Source organism: Haematobia irritans, chromosome 3 (assembly GCF_050003625.1).
Source record: "Haematobia irritans isolate KBUSLIRL chromosome 3, ASM5000362v1, whole genome shotgun sequence".
NCBI lineage: Eukaryota > Metazoa > Arthropoda > Insecta > Diptera > Muscidae > Haematobia > Haematobia irritans.
In genome coordinates, this window is record NC_134399.1 from 11,710,010 (window position 1) to 11,730,397 (window position 20,388).

The 20,388-nt window shown below is 29.5% G+C and overlaps 1 protein-coding gene across 4 annotated transcripts in view; it reads right to left on the minus strand.

Moving 5' to 3' along the window:
- The window catches only part of Sxl (Sex lethal), a 153,918-nt gene that overhangs the window by 10,593 nt on the left and 122,937 nt on the right, over positions 1-20,388 (minus strand). For all 4 annotated transcript variants that reach the window (XM_075301335.1, XM_075301333.1, XM_075301336.1 and 1 more), the window contains exons 6-7: positions 4,424-4,605; positions 1,903-2,108 (exon numbers count right to left, since the gene is read on the minus strand). In XM_075301335.1, coding sequence (XP_075157450.1) covers positions 1,903-2,108; positions 4,424-4,605 — 388 coding nt within the window. The remainder of the gene's footprint in view (positions 1-1,902; positions 2,109-4,423; positions 4,606-20,388) is intronic.

Below are 20,388 nucleotides of genomic sequence, written 5' to 3' on the forward strand. Positions count from 1 at the left end.
ATTAATTTTTGTGATTGATTTTTATTTTCAATTAAAAAATTTGTTGAAGGAAATAAATTTTTAATTGAGTATTGTTTAAAATTCAATTAAAATTTTAATTGGAAAAATTTTTGTGATATTTTTTTCTGTGTAGTACCAGAGCTAGTTCTCTAACTGGTTCGAAATTATCTTGGTGGTTGTTTGTAGTCAAAAGGTCTTGAAAAAATTATATTTCTTCCATTAAATTGTGTAGGATTATTTTTTTCTCTCGACTCATTCAATATTATATGCAAATTCTTCTTTTATTGCTAATAAGTCAATAATAATGATTCAAGGTTGTAGAAGTAATTTTGAACTAGTACCAAAAATCGGCTCGAAGTTATCTTGATGGTGGTCGTTTGTAGTCATAAGGACTTGAAAATTGGATAGTTCTTCGATTAAATTGTGTAGGAGTTTTTTTTCTCAACTCATTCAATATTATATGCAAAATTTTCTTTTATGATATTGCCAAAAAGTCCATAATAATGATTCTAGGTTTTATGAGTAATTGTGAACTAGTACCAAAAACCAGTTCGAAGTTATCTTGATGGTGGTCACTTGTAGTCGCAAAATCATGAAAAATGGATAGATCTTCGATTAAATTGTGTAGGAAGTTTTTCTCGACTCATTCAATATTAGATGGAAATTTTTTCTTTTACGATATTGCTAATAAGTCAATAATAATGATTCTATGTTTTATGAGTACTTGTGAACAGTACCAAAAACTGGATCAAAGTTATCTTGATGGTGGTCACTTATAGTGACAAGGTCTTGAAATAGGGATATTTCTTCGATTAAATTGTATGGGATTTTTTTTTCTTTTTTTCAATAATAATGATTTATATGAGTAATTAAGAACTAGTACCAAAAACTGGTGCAAAGTTATCTTGATGGTGGTTGTTTGTCCCATAAAGTGACAAAATCTTAAAAAATGGATCTTTTATAAAAAAAAACTGTTTAGGAAACCAATCCAATCTTTTATTACGATAAAAAAATCATGGTGGAGTATTTATACGTTATACTTCTTAAACCACTACTATATGGGATCGTTAATTAAGAAAATATTATTTCAGTTAATACATTGGTTTATTGTTAAATACATACGTGTTTGCTTATTGGTAATACAATTATTAGAAAATCTTTGTTTTAAAGAGCAGCTGAGAGAATTAGGATTTTTTCGGGGGAAAAGTTGATACATAGTAATCCTATTACTGAATAATGCCTTCATATATATAATATAAAATTAATTTTCGCCAATTTCAATAATATATAATAATAGAGTAATATTTTTTTTTAAAACTACTTGATGAGTGTAGCATAGGATTTTTTTTTATCAGGGACATAGTCTCATAGGATTTTGTTCTTGGAGAATGTATTTATATATAAAATATAAAACATCTCGCAAGATATATTGGTATATCCCCGACTAGGTCCTTGACAATTTTTCAATTAATATTCATCCCTTAATTAGAAATTAGGGAATTAGGGTATACAAATTGCAAATTCCATAGAGAATTCTCAATGATTTTTTTTGCTTTATTAACCTCAAGATATATAGAAAATTATGGTTATATTCGTTAAACTTCTACTTTTTCTTTAACGATTTTCGTCATTTCTATTCAAAAGGGTACATCTAAAAGATTTTATTATATGTGAGAGTTTTTTGTTATTGTGGTATATATGTATGGTATATATATATAGTTTATATGTTTATGTATATAAAGTATGCTCTTGTTTTGTTATAATCATTTTTTATATATATATAGAGAAGAAGAATTGTAGAATTTATAAAAAAAAATCGCTTTACGTTTACGAGAATTTAGATGAATTTTTGGGGATTATGATAGGGATGCATTTTTTGATTACGCATTTTATTGTGTCTACCTCTGTGCACCATGTTATTGTAGCCAGGCCCAGCTGCTGGTATGGGAGCTGCCGGTGGGCCCATGCCCAATTGGTTCATAAAATGGTGGGCTTTCATTTTGCCATGCTCCTCGGCCAGTCGCACGGTCAATGGCTGGGAGGCACCTTCCGGTATAACATTATTTAAAGCTGATATGGCCTCTTGGGCTTCTTCACGTTTATTGAATCTGAAAATTTGCAAAAAAAGAAACATTAAAAAGGGTTAATCAAAATATTTAAAAAAAAATTGTTTTGAATATTAAAACATTTTAAAAATATTAAATATTTTTAAGTACAACTTTTAATTTATTTGTTTAAATTTTATTTAAATAGAAAATTTTGTCAAAATTTGATATCTATAGAAAATTTTGTCAAAATTTTATTTCTATAGAAAATCTTGTCAAAAATTTTTTTTCTATAGAAAATTTTGTCAAAATTTTATTTCTATAGAAAAATTTGTCAAAATTTTATTTCTATAGAAAATTTTGTCAAAATTTTATTTCTATAGAAAATTTTGTCAAAATTTTATTTCTACAGAAAATTTTGTCAAAATTTTATTTCTATAGAAAATTTTGTCAAAATTTTATTTCTATAGAAAAATTTGTCAAAATTTTATTTCTATAGAAAATTTTGTCAAAATTTTATTTCTATAGAAAAATTTGTCAAAATTTTATTTCTATAGAAAATTTTGTCAAAATTTTATTTATATAAAAATTTTGTCAAAATTTTATTTCTATAGAAAATTTTGTCAAAATTTTATTTATATAAAAATTTTTGCAAAATTTTATTTATATAAAAATTTTTGCAAAATTTTATTTCTATAGAAAATGTTGTCAAAATGTTATTTCCATAGAAAATTTTGTCACAATTTTATTTCTATAGAAAATTTTTGCAAAATTTTATTTCTTTGGAAAATTTTGTCAAAATTTTATTTCTATAGAAAATTTTCTCAAAATTTTATTTCTATAGAAAATTTTGTCAAAATTGTATTTCTATAGAAAATGTTGTAATTTTTTTTTGTAGAAAATTTTATCGAAAATTTTATTTCTATAGAAAATTTTATTGACAATTTTATTTCAATAGAAAATTGTATCGAAACTTTTATTACCATAGAAAATTTTATTTCTATAGAAAAAATTTTCAAATTTTTATTTCTGTGGAAAATTTTGTCAAAATTTTATTTCTATAGAAAATTTTGTGAAAGTTTTATTCCTATAGAAAATGTTATCGAAAATTTTATTTCTATATAGACAATTTTTGCAAAATGTTATTTCTACAGAAATAAAATATTATGGAAAATTTTATTTCTATAGAAAATGTTATTTCTATGAAAAATTTTGTCAAATTTTTATTTCTATAGAAAATTTTGTCAAAATTGTATTTCTATAGAAAATTTTGTGATTTTTTTTCTATAGAAAATTTTATCGAAAATGTTATTTCTATAGAAAATTTTGTCAAAATTTTATTTCTATAGAAAATTTTTTCTTTTTTTTATAGAAAATTTTCTCAAAATTCTATTTCTATAGAAAAATTTTCCAAATTTTTATTTCTATAAAAAATTTTATAGAAAATTTTATTTCAATAGAAAATGTTATCAAAACTTTTATTCCCAAAGAAAATTTTCCGGAAATTTTTCAAATTTTTATTTCTGTAGAAAATTTTATTTCAATAGCAAATTTTGTGAAAGTGGTAACCATTGCACCACGGTGGCTCCCACCATAGCATAGCATGCCCGCCTTGCATACACAAGGTCGTGGGTTCGATTCCTGCTTCGACCGAACACCAAAAAGTTTTTCAGCGATGGATTTTTTTTCTATAGAAAATTTTATCAAAAATTTTATTTCTATAGACAATTTTTGCAAAATTTTTTTCTATAGAAAATTTTGCCAAAATTTTATTTCTATAGAAAATTTTGCCAAAATTTTATTTCTATAGAAAATTTTGCCAAAATTTTATTTCTATAGAAACATTTTTCAAATTTTTATTCCTATAGAAAATTTTTTCAATTTTTTTTTTCTATAGAAAATTTTCTCAAAATTTTATTTCTATAAGAAATTTTACCGAAAATTTTATTTCAATAGAAAATGTTATCGAAACTTTTATTCCCATAGAAAATTGTATTTCTATAGAAAATTTTGTTAAAATTTTATTTCTATAGAAAATTGTGTCAAAATTTTATTTGTTGTTGTTTTTGATTTCAGTTTAAAACCATGCATTGACTAAACTACAAGTGTAGCTTAACCAACAGAGGAAAAAAATGTTTGTAAAATTTATTTTGGCAAAGCCCTATAGACTGAAAGATGGTTGGAATTACCATATTCCTCATCAGCATCCTCTACGTGATTTTTGTGAATTTTGTGAAAATTTTATTTTTATAGAAAATTTAGTCAAAAATTTTATTACCATAGAAAATTTTATTTCTATAGAAAATTTTCTCAAAATTTCATTTTGTTCGTGACTTTGGGTTTATTTTTCTTTTCCATGCCTTTGCTTATTTTCTTACCGTACAAATGCTACACCTCGCGGTCTACCAGTTAGTTTATCTCTGAGTATATTCTTTTGTACAATGTTGCCATATTTGCCAAAGATTTTCTCCAATTCATCGTCGGTGATTGTACGTGGCAAATTGGTGACATATAAATTGGTATCCTTAATTGATTCACCACCAGGTCGGGCATATGAAACCTAGAAAATTATACAAATGATCAAAAAAAAATGTTTAAGTAAATAATTCAAGTAAGTGGGACAAAGTGGAAAGCGATATACTTTTACGATACTCTCAAAAACAACTGAACCCTATATGGCACTAAAGCCAATTTAATTCTATTTTATTTCATAGAACAAAATACTAAGTCTATCGTGCGATATATGTTTGTATTAAAATAATCGAAAATTGCCATACTTCGAATTTGTCTCTGCCTCGAGTACCTGACTACACTTCAGATATAAGCTAAGTAAAAAGATTCAATCTCTTCCAATTGTGTGACTCTTAAATCGCATTTCAGCATCATACCACTCTCCATCCCCAATGAATATCTCATCAGACTTCCGGTGTGTCACCATATTAGGTGGTAGTAGCTGTATTCCTATACGTTTACAGAGCCTCTAAACGGATAAACAATCGTCTCGTCTAGGATTCACTCTATTAGTTGAGCATTTCTAGTTGTTAGGTGTTGTGGATGTTGGTGTATTTGGTGGATGCTAAAGCATATCCCAACGAAGGATAAGCACAAACGCTTTCGAATTTCATTTTATGGGGTATTCTCATCACGTTTACTATGTTAAATATATTCGTTTGTCGTGCATGACTATGTTCTCATAGACGAGAAATGTGCAATCAATTGGTTGCTATTAAGCGTGACAATTGAAGTAATTAGCTACAGATTAGAAATAAAACAACTTCCTCTCCTACACAATCGAATATTGTGACGAATTAAATTCAATAAAATAGATTCGAGAGAGAAAATAACAATTAAGGAAGCTTTTTTCATGGAGAAAAAAACGAAATTGACTTTAAAGAAGGCATCTAAAGTTAGAAAGTTATGATATTTTATTTGTATAGAAAAATTTTGCAAAATTTTAATTTCTATAGAAAATTTTTGCAAATTTTATTTCTATAGAAAATTTTGTAAAAGTTTAATTCTATAGGATATATTTGCAAAAATTTATTTCTATAGAAAAGTTTGTCAAAATCTTATTTATATAGAAAATTTTGAAATGTTTTATTTTTAAAGAAAAATTTTGTCAAAATTTTGTTTCTATAGAAAAATTTCTCAAAATTTTATTTCTGTAGAAAATTTTCCCAAAATTTTATTTCTAGAGAAAATTTTTGTAAAATTTTATTTCTATTGAAAATTTTGTCAAAATCTTATTTCTATAGATAATTTTTGCAAAATTTTATTTCTATGGAAAATTTTGTTACAATTTCATTTCTATAGGAAATTTTGTCAAAATTTTATTTCTATAGAAAGTTTTATCAAAATTTTATTCCTAAAGAAAATTTCGTCAAAATTATATTCCCAAAGAAAATTTCGTCAAAATTTTATTTCTATAGAAAATGTTGTGAAAATTTTATTTCTATAGCAAATTTCTCAAAATTTTATTTCTATAGAAAATTTTCTCAAAATTTTGTTTCTATAGAAAATTTTCTCAAAATTTTATTTCTATAGAAAAATCGTCTCAAAGTTTTATTTCTCTAGAAAAAATTTTTTCAAAATTTTATTTCTATAGCAAAAAAAAAATTCTCAAAATTTTATTTCTATAGAAAAATTTTTCTCAACATTTTATTTCTATGTTGTTGTTTTCAACACCACCCAAGCACCGGTTACACCTCACCGAAACCGAGCGATGATGAATTTGGTTTCGGCAAACTGCACAGTACCATGGCTGAATTGTATCCATCGGGTCAATCCGGTGCAAATAACTCGCCGCCGTGGGATTGTTGTGTTTATTTATACAGAACATTTTTGCAAAATTTTATTTCTATAGAAAATTTTTAGAAAAATGTTATTTCTATAGAATATTTTGTTAAAATTTTATTTCTATAGAAAATTTGCGTAAAATTTAATTTCTATAGAATATTTTGTTAAAATTTTATTTCTATAGATAAATTTTCCAAAAATTTATTTCTATAGAAAATTTTGTTATAATTTATTCCTGTAGAATATGTTGTCAAATATTTATTTCTATAGAAAATTTTGTTAAAATTTTAATTTTGTAGAAAGTGTTGGTAAAATTTTATTTCTATATAAAATTTTGTCAAAACTGTATTTCTATAGAAAATTTTGTCAAATTTTTATTTCTATAGAACATATTTGCAAAATTTTTTTTTCCATAGAACATATTTGCAAAATGTTATTTCTATAGAAATTTTTGCAAACTTTTATTTCTATAGAACATATTTGCAAAAATTTTTTTCTATAGAAAATTTCGTCAACATTTTATTTCTATAGAAAATTTTGTCAAAATTTTATTTCTATCAATAACCTTATGTAGTTGAATATCGACTCGTTGCTATTAGACTTTGTCAAAGTGTGAAGTGTCAAAGATTGAAAATTTAAGTTTCCTAATGACAAACGACAATAACAATAACCAACGATTTCCAAAACCCCATGGCCTATTCTTCTTATCGACCCTCCCTCAAAACACCAGAAAAACAACAAGATTAATTAGTTTTTGTTTGTCATATGCAAAGCAGCAAATGACATGAAAAAGGAGTTGGAGCGATGAATTGTAAACAAACCACCATGAAAAAGGACACAAAACACCAACACCATAAACAAATTGAGTACCGTCGTAACGACTGATGGATGGTTGATCCTATATGGAGTAACACCATCTACTCCATTGACCTCAGGTATTCCATTTGTAATTTTCGCAAAGCAGCATATTTGTATATAATTGAAAATATGAACTTTTAAATGATTGATGACTGGCGGAAAAGAATAATGACGATGACTATGGTGGAAGAAAGAGAGAGAGAGAAGGCAAAATAGGACATTTTCTTGCACACCGCTGGTGAGTATTCGTATGTTTGGTTAATGGTTACAACAATAAGCGACATTTGCCAATGATAAATAGCGCTGATAACTAAGAGCAATAGGAATTTCAATTCGCCACTTGCCAACTAAATGGCAAAAAAGATTAACTCCTAAAATATTTTTCAGAGCTTAGTAATGGGTTTTGAATATTTAGGAGAATTTGTAGTATTTTTGTCGCAACCATGTTTTTTTTTCTCTGAAATTATGTATCTGATATCCCGCGTTAACCGTTAAAAAATAATGATTTAATCCTTTTTGCATTTGATATGATATCAATATTTATGAAGCTTTGGCCTCCGGTGTGACTTAAGTGTTTTCAATTCTGGCCTCAAATCTCTGTAAATAATTCATGGTAAATGAGACAAGTGGGAATTCTATCTACATGCACACACACACACCCTCACTCAAGCTATCCTTAGGTAAAACTACATAAGTCAAGGAACTGCCAAGATGACAGAATTCCATGGAAAATATTTATCGATATTTGCACATACATTAAATTATCTCATGCTGGCAATTATGAATGTACATTTTTGAAAAATAGGATATAAGATTTGTGAAAATGTAATTTTCAAAGTTTATTAATTTAATAGCAATAGCTAGTGATACTTTGTAACCAAGATGGTATAAAAAAAACTTGAAACTTAAAGCAGCATGTAGCAGAATAAATCATAAGTCAAAACACTTCAAAGATAGGGTTTTCTAGGGATTTCATCATTTCTAAAAACTTGCAAGCATACAAGTACAATCTGAGAGAGTTATAGGAAAAGAAAATTTATTTCTATATGTTAGAAAATTTTCTCTAAATTTTATTTCTATAGACAATTTTTCCAAAATTTTATTTCTATAGAAAATTTTTGCAAAATTTTATTCCTACAGAAATTTTTGCAAAATTTTATTTCTATAGAAAATTTTTGCAAAATTTTATTTCTATAGAAAATTTTTGCAAAATTTTATTTCTACAGAAAATTTTTGCAAAATTTTATTTTTAAAAAATTTTTGCCAAATTTTATTTCAATTGAAAATTTTTGAAAAACATTAATTTCTATAGAAAATATTTGCAAAATTTTATTTCTATAGCAAATTGTGTCAAAATTTTATTTCCATAGAAGGTTTTTCCAAAATTGTATTTCTATATTTATTTATATATTTGTCACAATTTTGATCTCTATAGAAAATCAAAATTTGTCAAAATTTTATTTCTATGGATTTTTTTTTTCAAAATTTCATTTCTATGGAAAATGTTGTCGAAAAATTTATTTCTATAGAAATTTTTCTTAAAATTTTTTTTTTGTAGAACATTTTCCCAAATTTTATATCTGTAGAAAATATTTGTAAAATTTTATTTCTACAGAAAATTTTTGGAAAATTTTATTTTTGTTGTTTTTATTGCAGCTTAAAACCATACATTGACTAAACTACAACAGAGGAAAAGAATGTTTGTCAAATTTATTTGGGCAAAGCCCTATAGATGGTTGGATGGACACACGTTTCGGAATTACCACATTCTTCATCGCATCCTCTTCTTGCAGCAAAACTATCAACCAATTATCAGAATAAATTCAGGCAGTTCATTAAACCCAACAATGAACCACACTTGAACCTCCCGAAAAAAGGTTTTGTATGATAGCCGGCTTATGCCGAAATAAATTCAAAACAAACATATCTCTTTTCCTATGCCACTGTCAAATCATCGATTTGAATTCAGTTAGCTGGGTTTATTTTGAGCGTGCTTCCTCTTCTTTTTCCATTCTTTTTGTTTTGTTATTGTTAACATATATAGAAATTTTGTCAACATTTTATTTCCATAGAAAATGTTTGCAAAATTTTATTTCTATAGAAATTTTTTGCAAAATTTTATTTCTATAGAAATTTTTTGCAAAATTTTATTTCTATAGAAAATTTCTATAGAAAATTTCGTCAAAATTTTATTTCTATAAAAATTTAGACAAAATTTTATTTCTATAGAACAGTTTGTCAACAGTTTATTTCTATAGAAAATTTCGTCAACATTTTATTTCTATAGGAAATTTTGCCAAAATTTTATTTCTATAGAAAATTTTGTCAAAAGTTTTTTCTATAGAAATTTTTATCACAATTGTATTTCTATAGAAAATTTGGTCAAAATTTTATTTCTATAGAAAATTTTGTCAAAATTTTATTTGTATAGAAACTGTTTGCAAAATTTTATTTCTATAGAAACTTTTTGCAAAATTTTATATCTATAGAAAATTTTTGCAAAATTTTATTTCTATAGAACTTTTTTGAAAAATTTTATTTCTATAGAAAATTTTTGCAAAATTTAATTCTATAGAAAATATTTGCAAAATTTTATTTGTATAGAAATTTGTCTCAAAATTTTATTTCTGTAGAACATTTTCTCAAAATTGTATTTCTATAGAAAATTTTTGCAAAATTTTATTTCTATAGAAAATTTTATCAAAATGTTATTTCTATAGAAAATTTTTGCAAAATTTTATATCTATAGAAATTTTTTGCAAAATTTCTAGATATATTTCTATTTCTACAGAAAATTTTGTCAATATTTTATTTCTATAGAAAATGTTTGCAAAATTTTATTTCTATAGAAATTTTTTGCAAAATTTTATTTCTATAGAAAATTGTGTCATAAATTGTTTTCTATAGAAAATTGTGTCAAAATTTTATTTCGATAAAAAATGTTTGAAAAATTTTATTTCTGTAGAAAGTTTTTGCAAAATTTTATTTCTATAGAAAATTTTTGCAAAATTTTATATCTAATCTATAGAATTTTTTTGCAAAATTTCTAGATATATTTCTTTTTCTACAGAAAATTTTTTCTTCTATAGGAAACATTTCATTTCTACAGGAAATTGCGTCAAAATTTCACTTCTATAGAAAATGTTTGCAAAATTTTATTTCTATAGAAAATTTTTGCAAAATTTTATTTCTATATTTATTTATATATTTATCAAAATATTGATTTCTATAGAAAATCAAAATTTCTCAAAATTTTATTTCTACGGAAAATTTTTTCAAAATTTACTTTCTATAGAAAGTTTTGTCCAAAAATTTATTTCTATAGAAACTTTTCTCAAAATTTTATTTTTATAGAATATTTTCTCAAAATTGTATTTCTATAGAAAACTTTTGCAAAATTTTATTTTAATAGAATTTTTTGCAAAATTTTATTTTTATGGAAAATTTTTGAAAAAAATTATTTCTATAGAAAATATTTGCAAAATTTTATTTCTTTAGAAAATGTTTGAAAAATTTTATTTCTATATTTATTTATATATTTGTCAAAATTTTGATTTCTATACAAAATTTTGGTAAAATTTTATTTCTATAGAAAATTTTTGCAAAATTTTATTTCTATAGAAAATTTCTATACAAAATTTTTGCAAAATTTTATTTCTATAGAAAATTTTCTCAAAATGTTATTTCTATAGAAAATTTTTGCAAAATTTTATATCTATAGAAATTTTTTGCAAAATTTCTAGATATATTTCTATTTCTACAGAAAATTTTGTCAACATTTTATTTCTATAGAAAATGGTGTCAAAACTTTATTTCTATAGAAAATGTTTGCAAAATTTTATTTCTATAGAAATTTTTTGCAAATTTTTTTTTCAATAGAAAATTTCTATAGAAAATTTTTTCAAAATTTTATTTCTATAGAAAATTGCGTCAAAATTTTTTTTCTATAGAAAATTGTGTCAAAATTTTATTTTTATATTTGAAAAATTTTATTTCTATAGAAAGTTTTTGTTGTATTTCTATATTTATTTATATATATATCAAAATATTGATTTCTATAGAAAATCAAAATTTCTCAAAATTTTATTTCTATAGAAAATTTTGTCCAAAAATTTTTTTCTATAGAAACTTTTCTAAAAATTTTATTTCTATAGAATATTTTCTCAAAATTTTATTTCTAGAGAAAATTTTTGCAAAATTTTATTTTTATAGAAAATTTTGTCAAAATTTTATTTCTGTAGACAATTTTTGCAAAATTTTATTGTTATAGAATTTTTTTGCAAAATTTTATTTTTATGGAAAATTTTTGAAAAAAATTATTTCTATAGTAAATATATGCAAAATTCTTTAGAAAATGTTTGCAACATTTTATTTCTATATTTGTCAAAATTTTGATTTCTATAGAAAATTTTTGCAAAATTTTATTTCTATAGATAATTTTGGAAAATTTTTTTTTTCAATAGAAAATTTTTGCAAAATTTTATTTCTGTAGAAAATTTCGTCAAAATTTTATTTCTATAGAAAATTTTGTCAACTTTTTATTTCTATAGAAAATTTTGTCAAAATTTTATTTCTATAGAAAATTTTGTCAAAATTTTATTTCTATAGAAAATTTTGTCAAAATTTTCTTTTTCGGGAGGTTCAAGTGTGGTTCATTGTTGGGTTTAATGAACTGCCTGAATTTATTCTGATAATTGGTTGATAGTTTTGCTGCAAGTAGAGGATGCTTATGAGGAATGTGGTAATTCCGAAACGTGCTTCCATCCAACCATCTTGCAGTCTACAGGGCTTTGCCCAAATAAATTTGACAAACATTCTTTTCCTCTGTTGGTTAAGCTACACTTGTAGTTTAGTCAATGTATGGTTTTAAGCAATAAAGCAATTAAAAACAACAACAATGCTTATAGAACAAAACCAACAATAACAAAACAAAAAGAATGAAAATTTTATTTCTATAGAAAATTTTGTCAAAATTTTGTTTCTATAGAAAATTTTATTTTATATTAAATTTTGTCAAAATTTTATTTCTATAGGAAATTTTGTCAAATTTTTTTTCTATAGAAGTGATCACTCTAATGTATTAGCAATTAATTTATTAGATGATACAGATGAAGTAAGAAGACTGAAAAGGCGACATGTTCTTGATCTCCCTTTTATTTAAGTAAAGCTTAACTATCAATGTCATGTAAATAGTAGATATTTTAAAGAATATATTGTTATTTTCAATGGAGCCTAAACAATTCAGTTTATGATATGTAACAAAAAATTCGCTTAATGTTTTGTAGAAAAATAGATTGCAAATAAACAGAATTATAAAAAAAAATCATTTCTGTAGACAATATTTGCAACATTTTATTTCTATAGAAAATTTTTTAAAAATTATATTTCAATAGAAAATTTTTGCAAAATTTTATTTCTATAGAAATGTCTGAAAAATTTTATTTCTAATGAAAATTTTTTAAAAATTATATTTTAATAGAAAATTTTTGCAAAATTTTATTTCTGTATACAATTTTTTGCAAAATTTTATTTCTATAGAAAATTTTTGCAAAATTTTATTCCTATAAAAATTTTTGGCAGAATTTGATTTCTATGGAAAATGTCTGAAAATTTTTATTTCTATAGAAAATTTTATTTGTCAAAATTTATATTTCAATAGAAAATGAAAATTTCTAAAAATTTTATTTCTATAGAAAATTTTGTCAAAATTTTAGTTCTACAATGTCTACAAAATGTTTTCAAAAATTTATTTCTATAGAAAATTTTTGCAAAATTATATTTTATTTATTGTAATGTAAAGCTTCATAATTACATTTTGTGCAAAAATTATTTCTTTCCATGTTTTTTTTCTACGATATTGAGGACAAATGTATTTTTTTTTATTTCTATGGAATATTCATATATGAAATAGACACATTTGAATGGGTACCCATGAAAATCAGGAAACCTTCATTAGTAGTAAGGCATTACTCCCAAGCATAAGGTAATGTTGGAGGTAATGACCTAACTCCTTTTGGTAATAAAATTTTCCCATTAATTACTCAGTTTTTCGTAAATATATTTTCAATTTATAAAACAATTATATCGTACTTTTTTCTGGATGTATAACCCTCTCTCGAGACTATGGCTCAAAATCAATATGAAATTTTATACAACAAAGGTCAAAATCTTAATGGACTACACCATTAATTCTAATCTAATACATTTCCATTGCATTCCGCAATTACATAAAATTGTTTATTTCCACCAAGCAGCATATTTTAAAGCCATAAAAATTACATTGTTATTGGCCTCCTCCCCTTGGCCCAACCCACGTCATTTCAAATCAATTTCAAAATTTACATAACAACTTTTGTTGTGTACCTTCCATGCTGAAAGATGACGTTGTGCACCTTTTATGTACAACCGCAATTAGGATTTTATAGGAAGTTTCACTTGCCATTGCTTCGTTTGTGGAATGGCGTGCGGACGTAATTACGAAATTTGACATTTACTGCTCTAAATTACAATATTACTTACACCCTCTCTCACTGTTTTATTCTTCAAAATCTCTTTCCACATTGACATGAATGGTGAAACATAAATGCATGGCAATAACCTCGTGCTCCCCTGAACTTAATTGTAAGCCATGAATTTCCATCAATCTTCAGTTTGGGGCTCAACCCCAAGGTAAATGTTTTCATGAAGTATGCAAAAACTGAACGCGAAGATGTTGCGAGATTGGGAACACTGGAAAAAATGAAGGCTGTTTGAAGGGCCATGCTTATGTAGCCAGCACCTTATTCTAATAATGCTACAATGACCATTTTTCTCAGTGCATCTTTCAACGAAACCCACATCCACCAATTCAAGATCCCAGGAAATGTGCCTTAAAAAGCATATCTGCTCGCAAACATCAGTGGTTATTATTATCATTTGGTTGAACTCTGGGTTGGTACTCGGCCATGACTTAGCTCTAATAAAAAGAAATTCAAGCACTGGGACTGTTGGATGATACTTCTTCCCGAGTATAACGACAATAAAATCAAACATTCATGTCAAACTTAAGAGTCTACACCACTTACACTCCTCCCGCCTCCACACCTCGACTCTAAGAGGCCATGCACCTTTGCTTGCTTTATGTTTTCAGATATGACTTTTATCATAGTCCCGCGTTTAATAACCAACTTCAAGGTTATCCGGTCGGTGTGTATGGCAACGAGAGGAAAAGCCTCTCGAGTTTTCATCAAATAAAAATGATGATGGAAAGCTGAAAACACCCAACAAAAGTGTGCGCACTTCACAAAAAAGCGAAATGTGCCAGTAATTAAAGTCATAATAAAGCGTCGGTGGTGACAGACGAAGGCCATGGTGTTTTTTTTTTGGTGGAGAGACCAACAAACAAATAAAGACAAGCCTCTGGCTAACCATAAACAAGGGAAACGGAAATTGATTTACATCGTTTTCAAGTGTTACCATTTAAATCAATTTTGTCCACTAAGGCATTGACGCAAGGGGTCTCATTAAAAAAGGAGTAAAAAGAAATGCGGCGGGAAATGAAGAAAAATTGACTGCACAATGGGCTCAAATTGCCAGATAGATAAAATGCGAAAAAACCTAACCGATTTAAAAGAATTTGGGGGAAATATTTCGCACATCAGAAAAGTCGACAAATTATACAAAATGTTGTTGAAATGGCATCTGTTTTCGTATCAGTAACATATGCTCTTAATGCCGTAATCCATGTATTGGGGAAGTATTCTTCCACAACAACATCACCGAGATTGGAGTAAAAAGAGAAGACGATAAACCTTTTTAATGACATTCATTTCCTACGAAATTCGATGAACCCGGAGGTCTAGATATGATTATCACAAGGGCATCATGGTCACAGATGCCATGACTCAAAAAGTCATAAGCTACAAACATTCAAGTCACCAGAACCTTCGTGACACTATTTCAAAGGGAAATGGATTGCGAAGAGTACCTGCTCACTGAGCGTCTCCTTTCAGTGTGAGTCCTAACAGGTTGGCTCCCCGGTCTAACAAAGAAAAACACATTTTTTTGTCAAAATTTGTTTTTATTATGCAACATAGTTCCCTTCAAGAGCGATACAACGAGTTAACAGCTGCAAACACCGCTCAGAATCATCAAGTCGTTTTTGGTGTTTTGGTCAAATGTGAGCTCGCGCGGCACCCATTTTGCGCAGAGCTTCCGCATATCCAAATATTGATGATTGATATGACCAACACGTTCCTTTGCTATCTTTAAGGCCTCTGCTATCTCGATCAACTTCATTTTACGGTCACTCAAAATCATTTTGTGGATTTTTTTGATGTTTTCATCGGTAACCACCTCTTTCGGGCGTCCACTGCGTTCACCGTCCTCCGTGCTCATTTCACCACGCTTGAATTTTGCATACCAATCAATTATTGTTGATTTCCCTGGGGCAGAGTCCGGAAACTCATTATCAAGCCAAGTTTTTGCTTCCTCCGTATTTTTTCCCTTCAGAAAACAGTATTTTATCAAAACACGAAATTCCTTTTTTTCTTCATTTTTTTCACAATAACAAAAGTTGCTTCACAAAAGACGCTCTATCTTCCAAACTAATTGACTTACAGACGTCAAATTTTGATACGAATCATTTGAAGGTTGGTACTATATAAAAATAATATGCATTTAATACTAGCGATGCCATCTATGTGTCAGACCGGGGACTTATCAGCCAACCTGTTAGTGATGACATATGACTGAGTTAAACCTTGAAGTCTAGGTGTGATTATCACAAGGGCCTCATTGTCATAGATGCCATGACTCAAAAAGTCGGAAGCTGCAGTATGGGTTCTAGGTATGGCAAATGACTGACTTAAACTTGAGGTCTCGTTGTGTTCTGAGAGAAGACGAAAAATGAGTCTGTTCCTTAAAAAAACTAAGAAATATGCACTAAGACCAAGCGAAACATCGCTGGCCTTAAAAGACCTGAATTGTCGATTATGAATCTCTAAAGGTGGATAAGTAGATTCTTTTTAAAACATTCCCCAAGTATAAAAGATGAACTCGAGTTTCTGTCCCCACTGCCGAACCATAACATGGTGCTATGGGCGAAAATCCAAGGTAACCTCTGAGGTCTACATGTGATCCCAGAGAAGACAAAAATGTGTATGTTCTTCAAAAAAACTAAGACCAAGCGAAACATCACTTCCCAATCTACACCCGAGAAGATGCTGATTGTCGATAACGAGTTTCTAAAGGTGGAGAAGTAGATATGCCTAAAACATTCCCCAAGTATAAAATATGAACCTGGGCTTCTGTTCCCACTGCTCACGGAGCGTTTCCAAACTGTTGCTGTAGTGTGAGTCCTAGGCATGACATATGACAGAGGTTTAGATGTGATCCAAAAATGTGTCTTTTCCTTCAAAAGACGAAGACTGATTGTCGATAGCGAGTTTCTAAGTATAAAATATGAACCTGGGCTCCTTTTCCCACTGCTCACGGAGCGTTTCCAAACTGTTGATGAAGTGTGAGTCCTAGGCATGACATATGACTGAGGTTTAGATGTGATCCAAAAATGCGTCTTTTCCTTCTTAAGACTAAGTCTGGTGGGCTAAGACAAGGCGAAACACCACTTCTCACTTGACAACCCAAAGAGATGATCCTGATTGTCGATAGCGAGTTTCTGAAGGTGGATAAGTAGATCCGCCTAAAACATTCACCAAGTATTAAAGATGAAACCGAGCGCCTGTTACCACTGCAGAATCAGAACATGGTCCATGGGCGGAAATCCAAGGAAAAAAGGAACACATTAATGGTGTAGACTGTGCCGTGGAGACCGTGCCGTGAATTATAGAAAAATTTATCATGGCTAAAGACTCATAACTCTAGGGTCTCCCAGTTTACCTTTAGTTTGGTTAGGAGATGTGTTGAGGTCTATATATGATTATCACAAGGGCATCATGGTCACAGATGCCATGACTCAAAAAGTCAGAAGCTACAAACATTCGAGTCACCAGAACCTTCTTGACACTATTCCAAAGGGAAATGGATTGCGAAGAGTACCTGCTCACTGAGCGTTTCCGTACAGTGTGAGTCCTAGCGATGACATATGACTGAGTTAAACCCTGAAGTCTAGGTGTGATTATCACAAGGGCATCATGGTCACAGATGCCATGACTCAAAAAGTCAGAAGCTACAAACTACACTATTCCAAAGGGAAATGGATTACGAAGAATACTTGCCCATGCAGCGTTTCCAAACTATGAGTCCTAAAGATGACATATTAGCGAGTTAAACCCTGAAGTCTAGGTGTGATACCATGCGTAAAGTCAGAAGCTTCTGATATTTAAGTAACCCGGTTCTTTTGGACATTTCTTAAATATGGAATGGATTACGGAGAGTACCTGCTCACGGAGCGTCTCCATACTGTTGCTGCAGTGTTAGTCCTAGGGATTACATATGACTGAGTTAAACCCTGAGGTCTAGATGTGATCCCAGAGAAGACAAAAATGCGTCTTTTCCTTCAGAAGATTTAAGACTTGTGAACTAAGACCAGGCGGAACATCACTTCGCACTGGACAACCGGGAAGATCCTGATAGACGATAGCGAGTTTCTAAAGGTGTAGAAAAGATGAACCCAGGCTCCTGTGCCAGACATGCCAGTTAACTTTCATTTGTTTTTGGGAGCTGTATTCAAGGCTTTAGCTAATTGATGGAGCGGCTGCTGGGTGGACATAATTCTCTCCTAGGCATCGATCAGGTGTGTGTAGCTAGAACGGAGCCAATGAATGACTCCATGTATTACACAGTGGACGGAGAGGCTCTCACAAGAATTACAGGTATTACAGAATCTGGGTACATTTGATTAGCGTCGCTTGGTCTGTGTAATGCAGCAACTCGGTCATTTCATTTCCCACAGACTACCTCCCCATAATTCTTGAACATACATAAAAATCAAAAAAGGACAACTGGGATTAGAAAAGAGCGAATGGAACGTCGGTGAATTCCCAATACACTCTCATGATCCCATTGTTGAGAGGATATTTCCTTCCTTCTTATCACAAGTTCATGGAACTGAAACAATATCAGGAAAACCAAAAGAATTACGGTTAATTGCATAAGTATTTTATTAGCTTTGAAGTAGCGGGACTCGCAGAGAAGAATGATGGAATTCATCTGATTTCCTGCTCATCACAGGAATTTGCAACAAACCGGGGTCATTTCATTCGCTTCCGTGAATTCCCAATCCACTCTCATGATCACATTGCTGAGAGGATATTTCCTTTATTTCCTTCCTTCTCATCACAGATTCTTGGAACTGAAACAAGATCTGGAAAACCACAAGAATTACAGTTAACTGCATAGTATTTTGAAGTAGCGGAACTCGCAGAGAAGAATGATGGAATTCATCTAATATCCTGCTCATCACAGGAACTTGAAACTGAAACAAGTGAGGGTCATTTCATTCGCTTCAATTTGTCTGTGGAAGACCACAGGTAACCTTTGATTTCCATGGGCTTCATAGATTACACCAAACGTCCCTTCGGAGAACTCTCAATACACTCTCATGATAATGATATCGAGAGCAATTTCCTGTACATTATGAACCAAGAGGCAACTCGCTTTTTAACTGTTGATCGAACTCCCGAGATGAGGTATAACTTTCCCTTATAACCAGAGGAACTCACAGACAAGAATAATGGAATTCTTCGGAATAACCCTGCTGATCACAAAATTAGGGAGCTGATACTTGAAACGAATAGACGATTTGACGAAAACCAATGGAGCGCATGGATAGAGACACTGGAGCAATGTAACATAGAGTTAACTATAGATAATTTGGGTTCCACCTTGTAGGACTTCTCCATCCCAGACAGAACGGTTGACAAGACTTCAGTCCTTTCGTCCACTCTCATGATTATGTTGTTGAGAGGAATTTCCGATACTCTGATGATCACAGGATCAGGGAGCTGATATTTGATACAAATAGGATAGTTGATCGAAAACCAATGGAGCGAGTAACATATGTCCAGATACAGATAATTTGGACTCCACTTTGTAGGATCTCTCTATCCAAGACAGAACGGTTGACAGGACTTCAGTCCCTTCGATGAATTTCCAATACATTCTTATGATCCAAGGAATATCCAGTTGGCCATCAACGTAGAGGCAGCTGGCTTCATAACTGCTGATCAAAATCCCCCCGATAAGGTATAACTATCCCTTAGAAACAGTGGGGCTCACAGGCTAGAATGATGGAATTCGACGGATATTAACTTGATATCGATAAGTGAGTTTAACAAAACCATCGGAACGCGTAAATACAGACTCTGGAGCAATGTAACATAGGCTCAGGCATAGATAATTCGGACACCACTTTACTAGGACCTATCGATCCTAGCCCGAACGGTTGAATGGACTTCCGTATCTTCGGTGAAATCCCAATCCCCTCTCTTGATAGTGGTACTGAGAGGAATTTCCGGTATGTTATCAATGTGGAGGCAGTTCATAATTGCTGATAGAATTACTCATATGAGATACAACTTTTCTTTAGAATCAGCTGGTATATCTCGGAATAATTCTGCTGATTACAGGATCAGGGAGCTGATATTTGATACAAATAGGATATTTGAACGTAAACCAATGGAGCGCATGGATAGAGACCCTTGAGGCTCAGCTGTAGTTAATTCGGGCACCGCTCCATAAGACCTCTAGATCTCAGGCAGAATGGTTGACAGGACTTCAGTCTCTTCGATGAACTCCCGATTCAGATGAGATACAACTTTCTCTTAGAAGCAGCTGGACTCGAAGACTAGCATGATGGAATTCGTTTGCTGATCACAAAATCAGGGAACTGAAACTTGATATCAATAAGGAAGTTGGCGAAATCCAATGGAACACATGGATAGATACCTTCGAGCAATCTAATATAGGCTCAGCTATAGATAATTTGAGACCCATGAGCAATGTGACATAGGCTCTGCTATAGATAATTCGGGCACCGCTCCATAAGACCTCTAGATCCCAGGCAGAATGGTTGACAGGACTTCAGTCTCTTCGATGAACTCCCGATTCAGATGATATACAACTTTCTCTTAGAAGCAGCTGGACTCGAAGACTGGCATGATGGAATTCGTTTGCTGATCACAAAATCAGGGAACTGAAACTTGATATCAATAAGGAAGTTGACGAAATCCAATGGAACACATGGATAGAT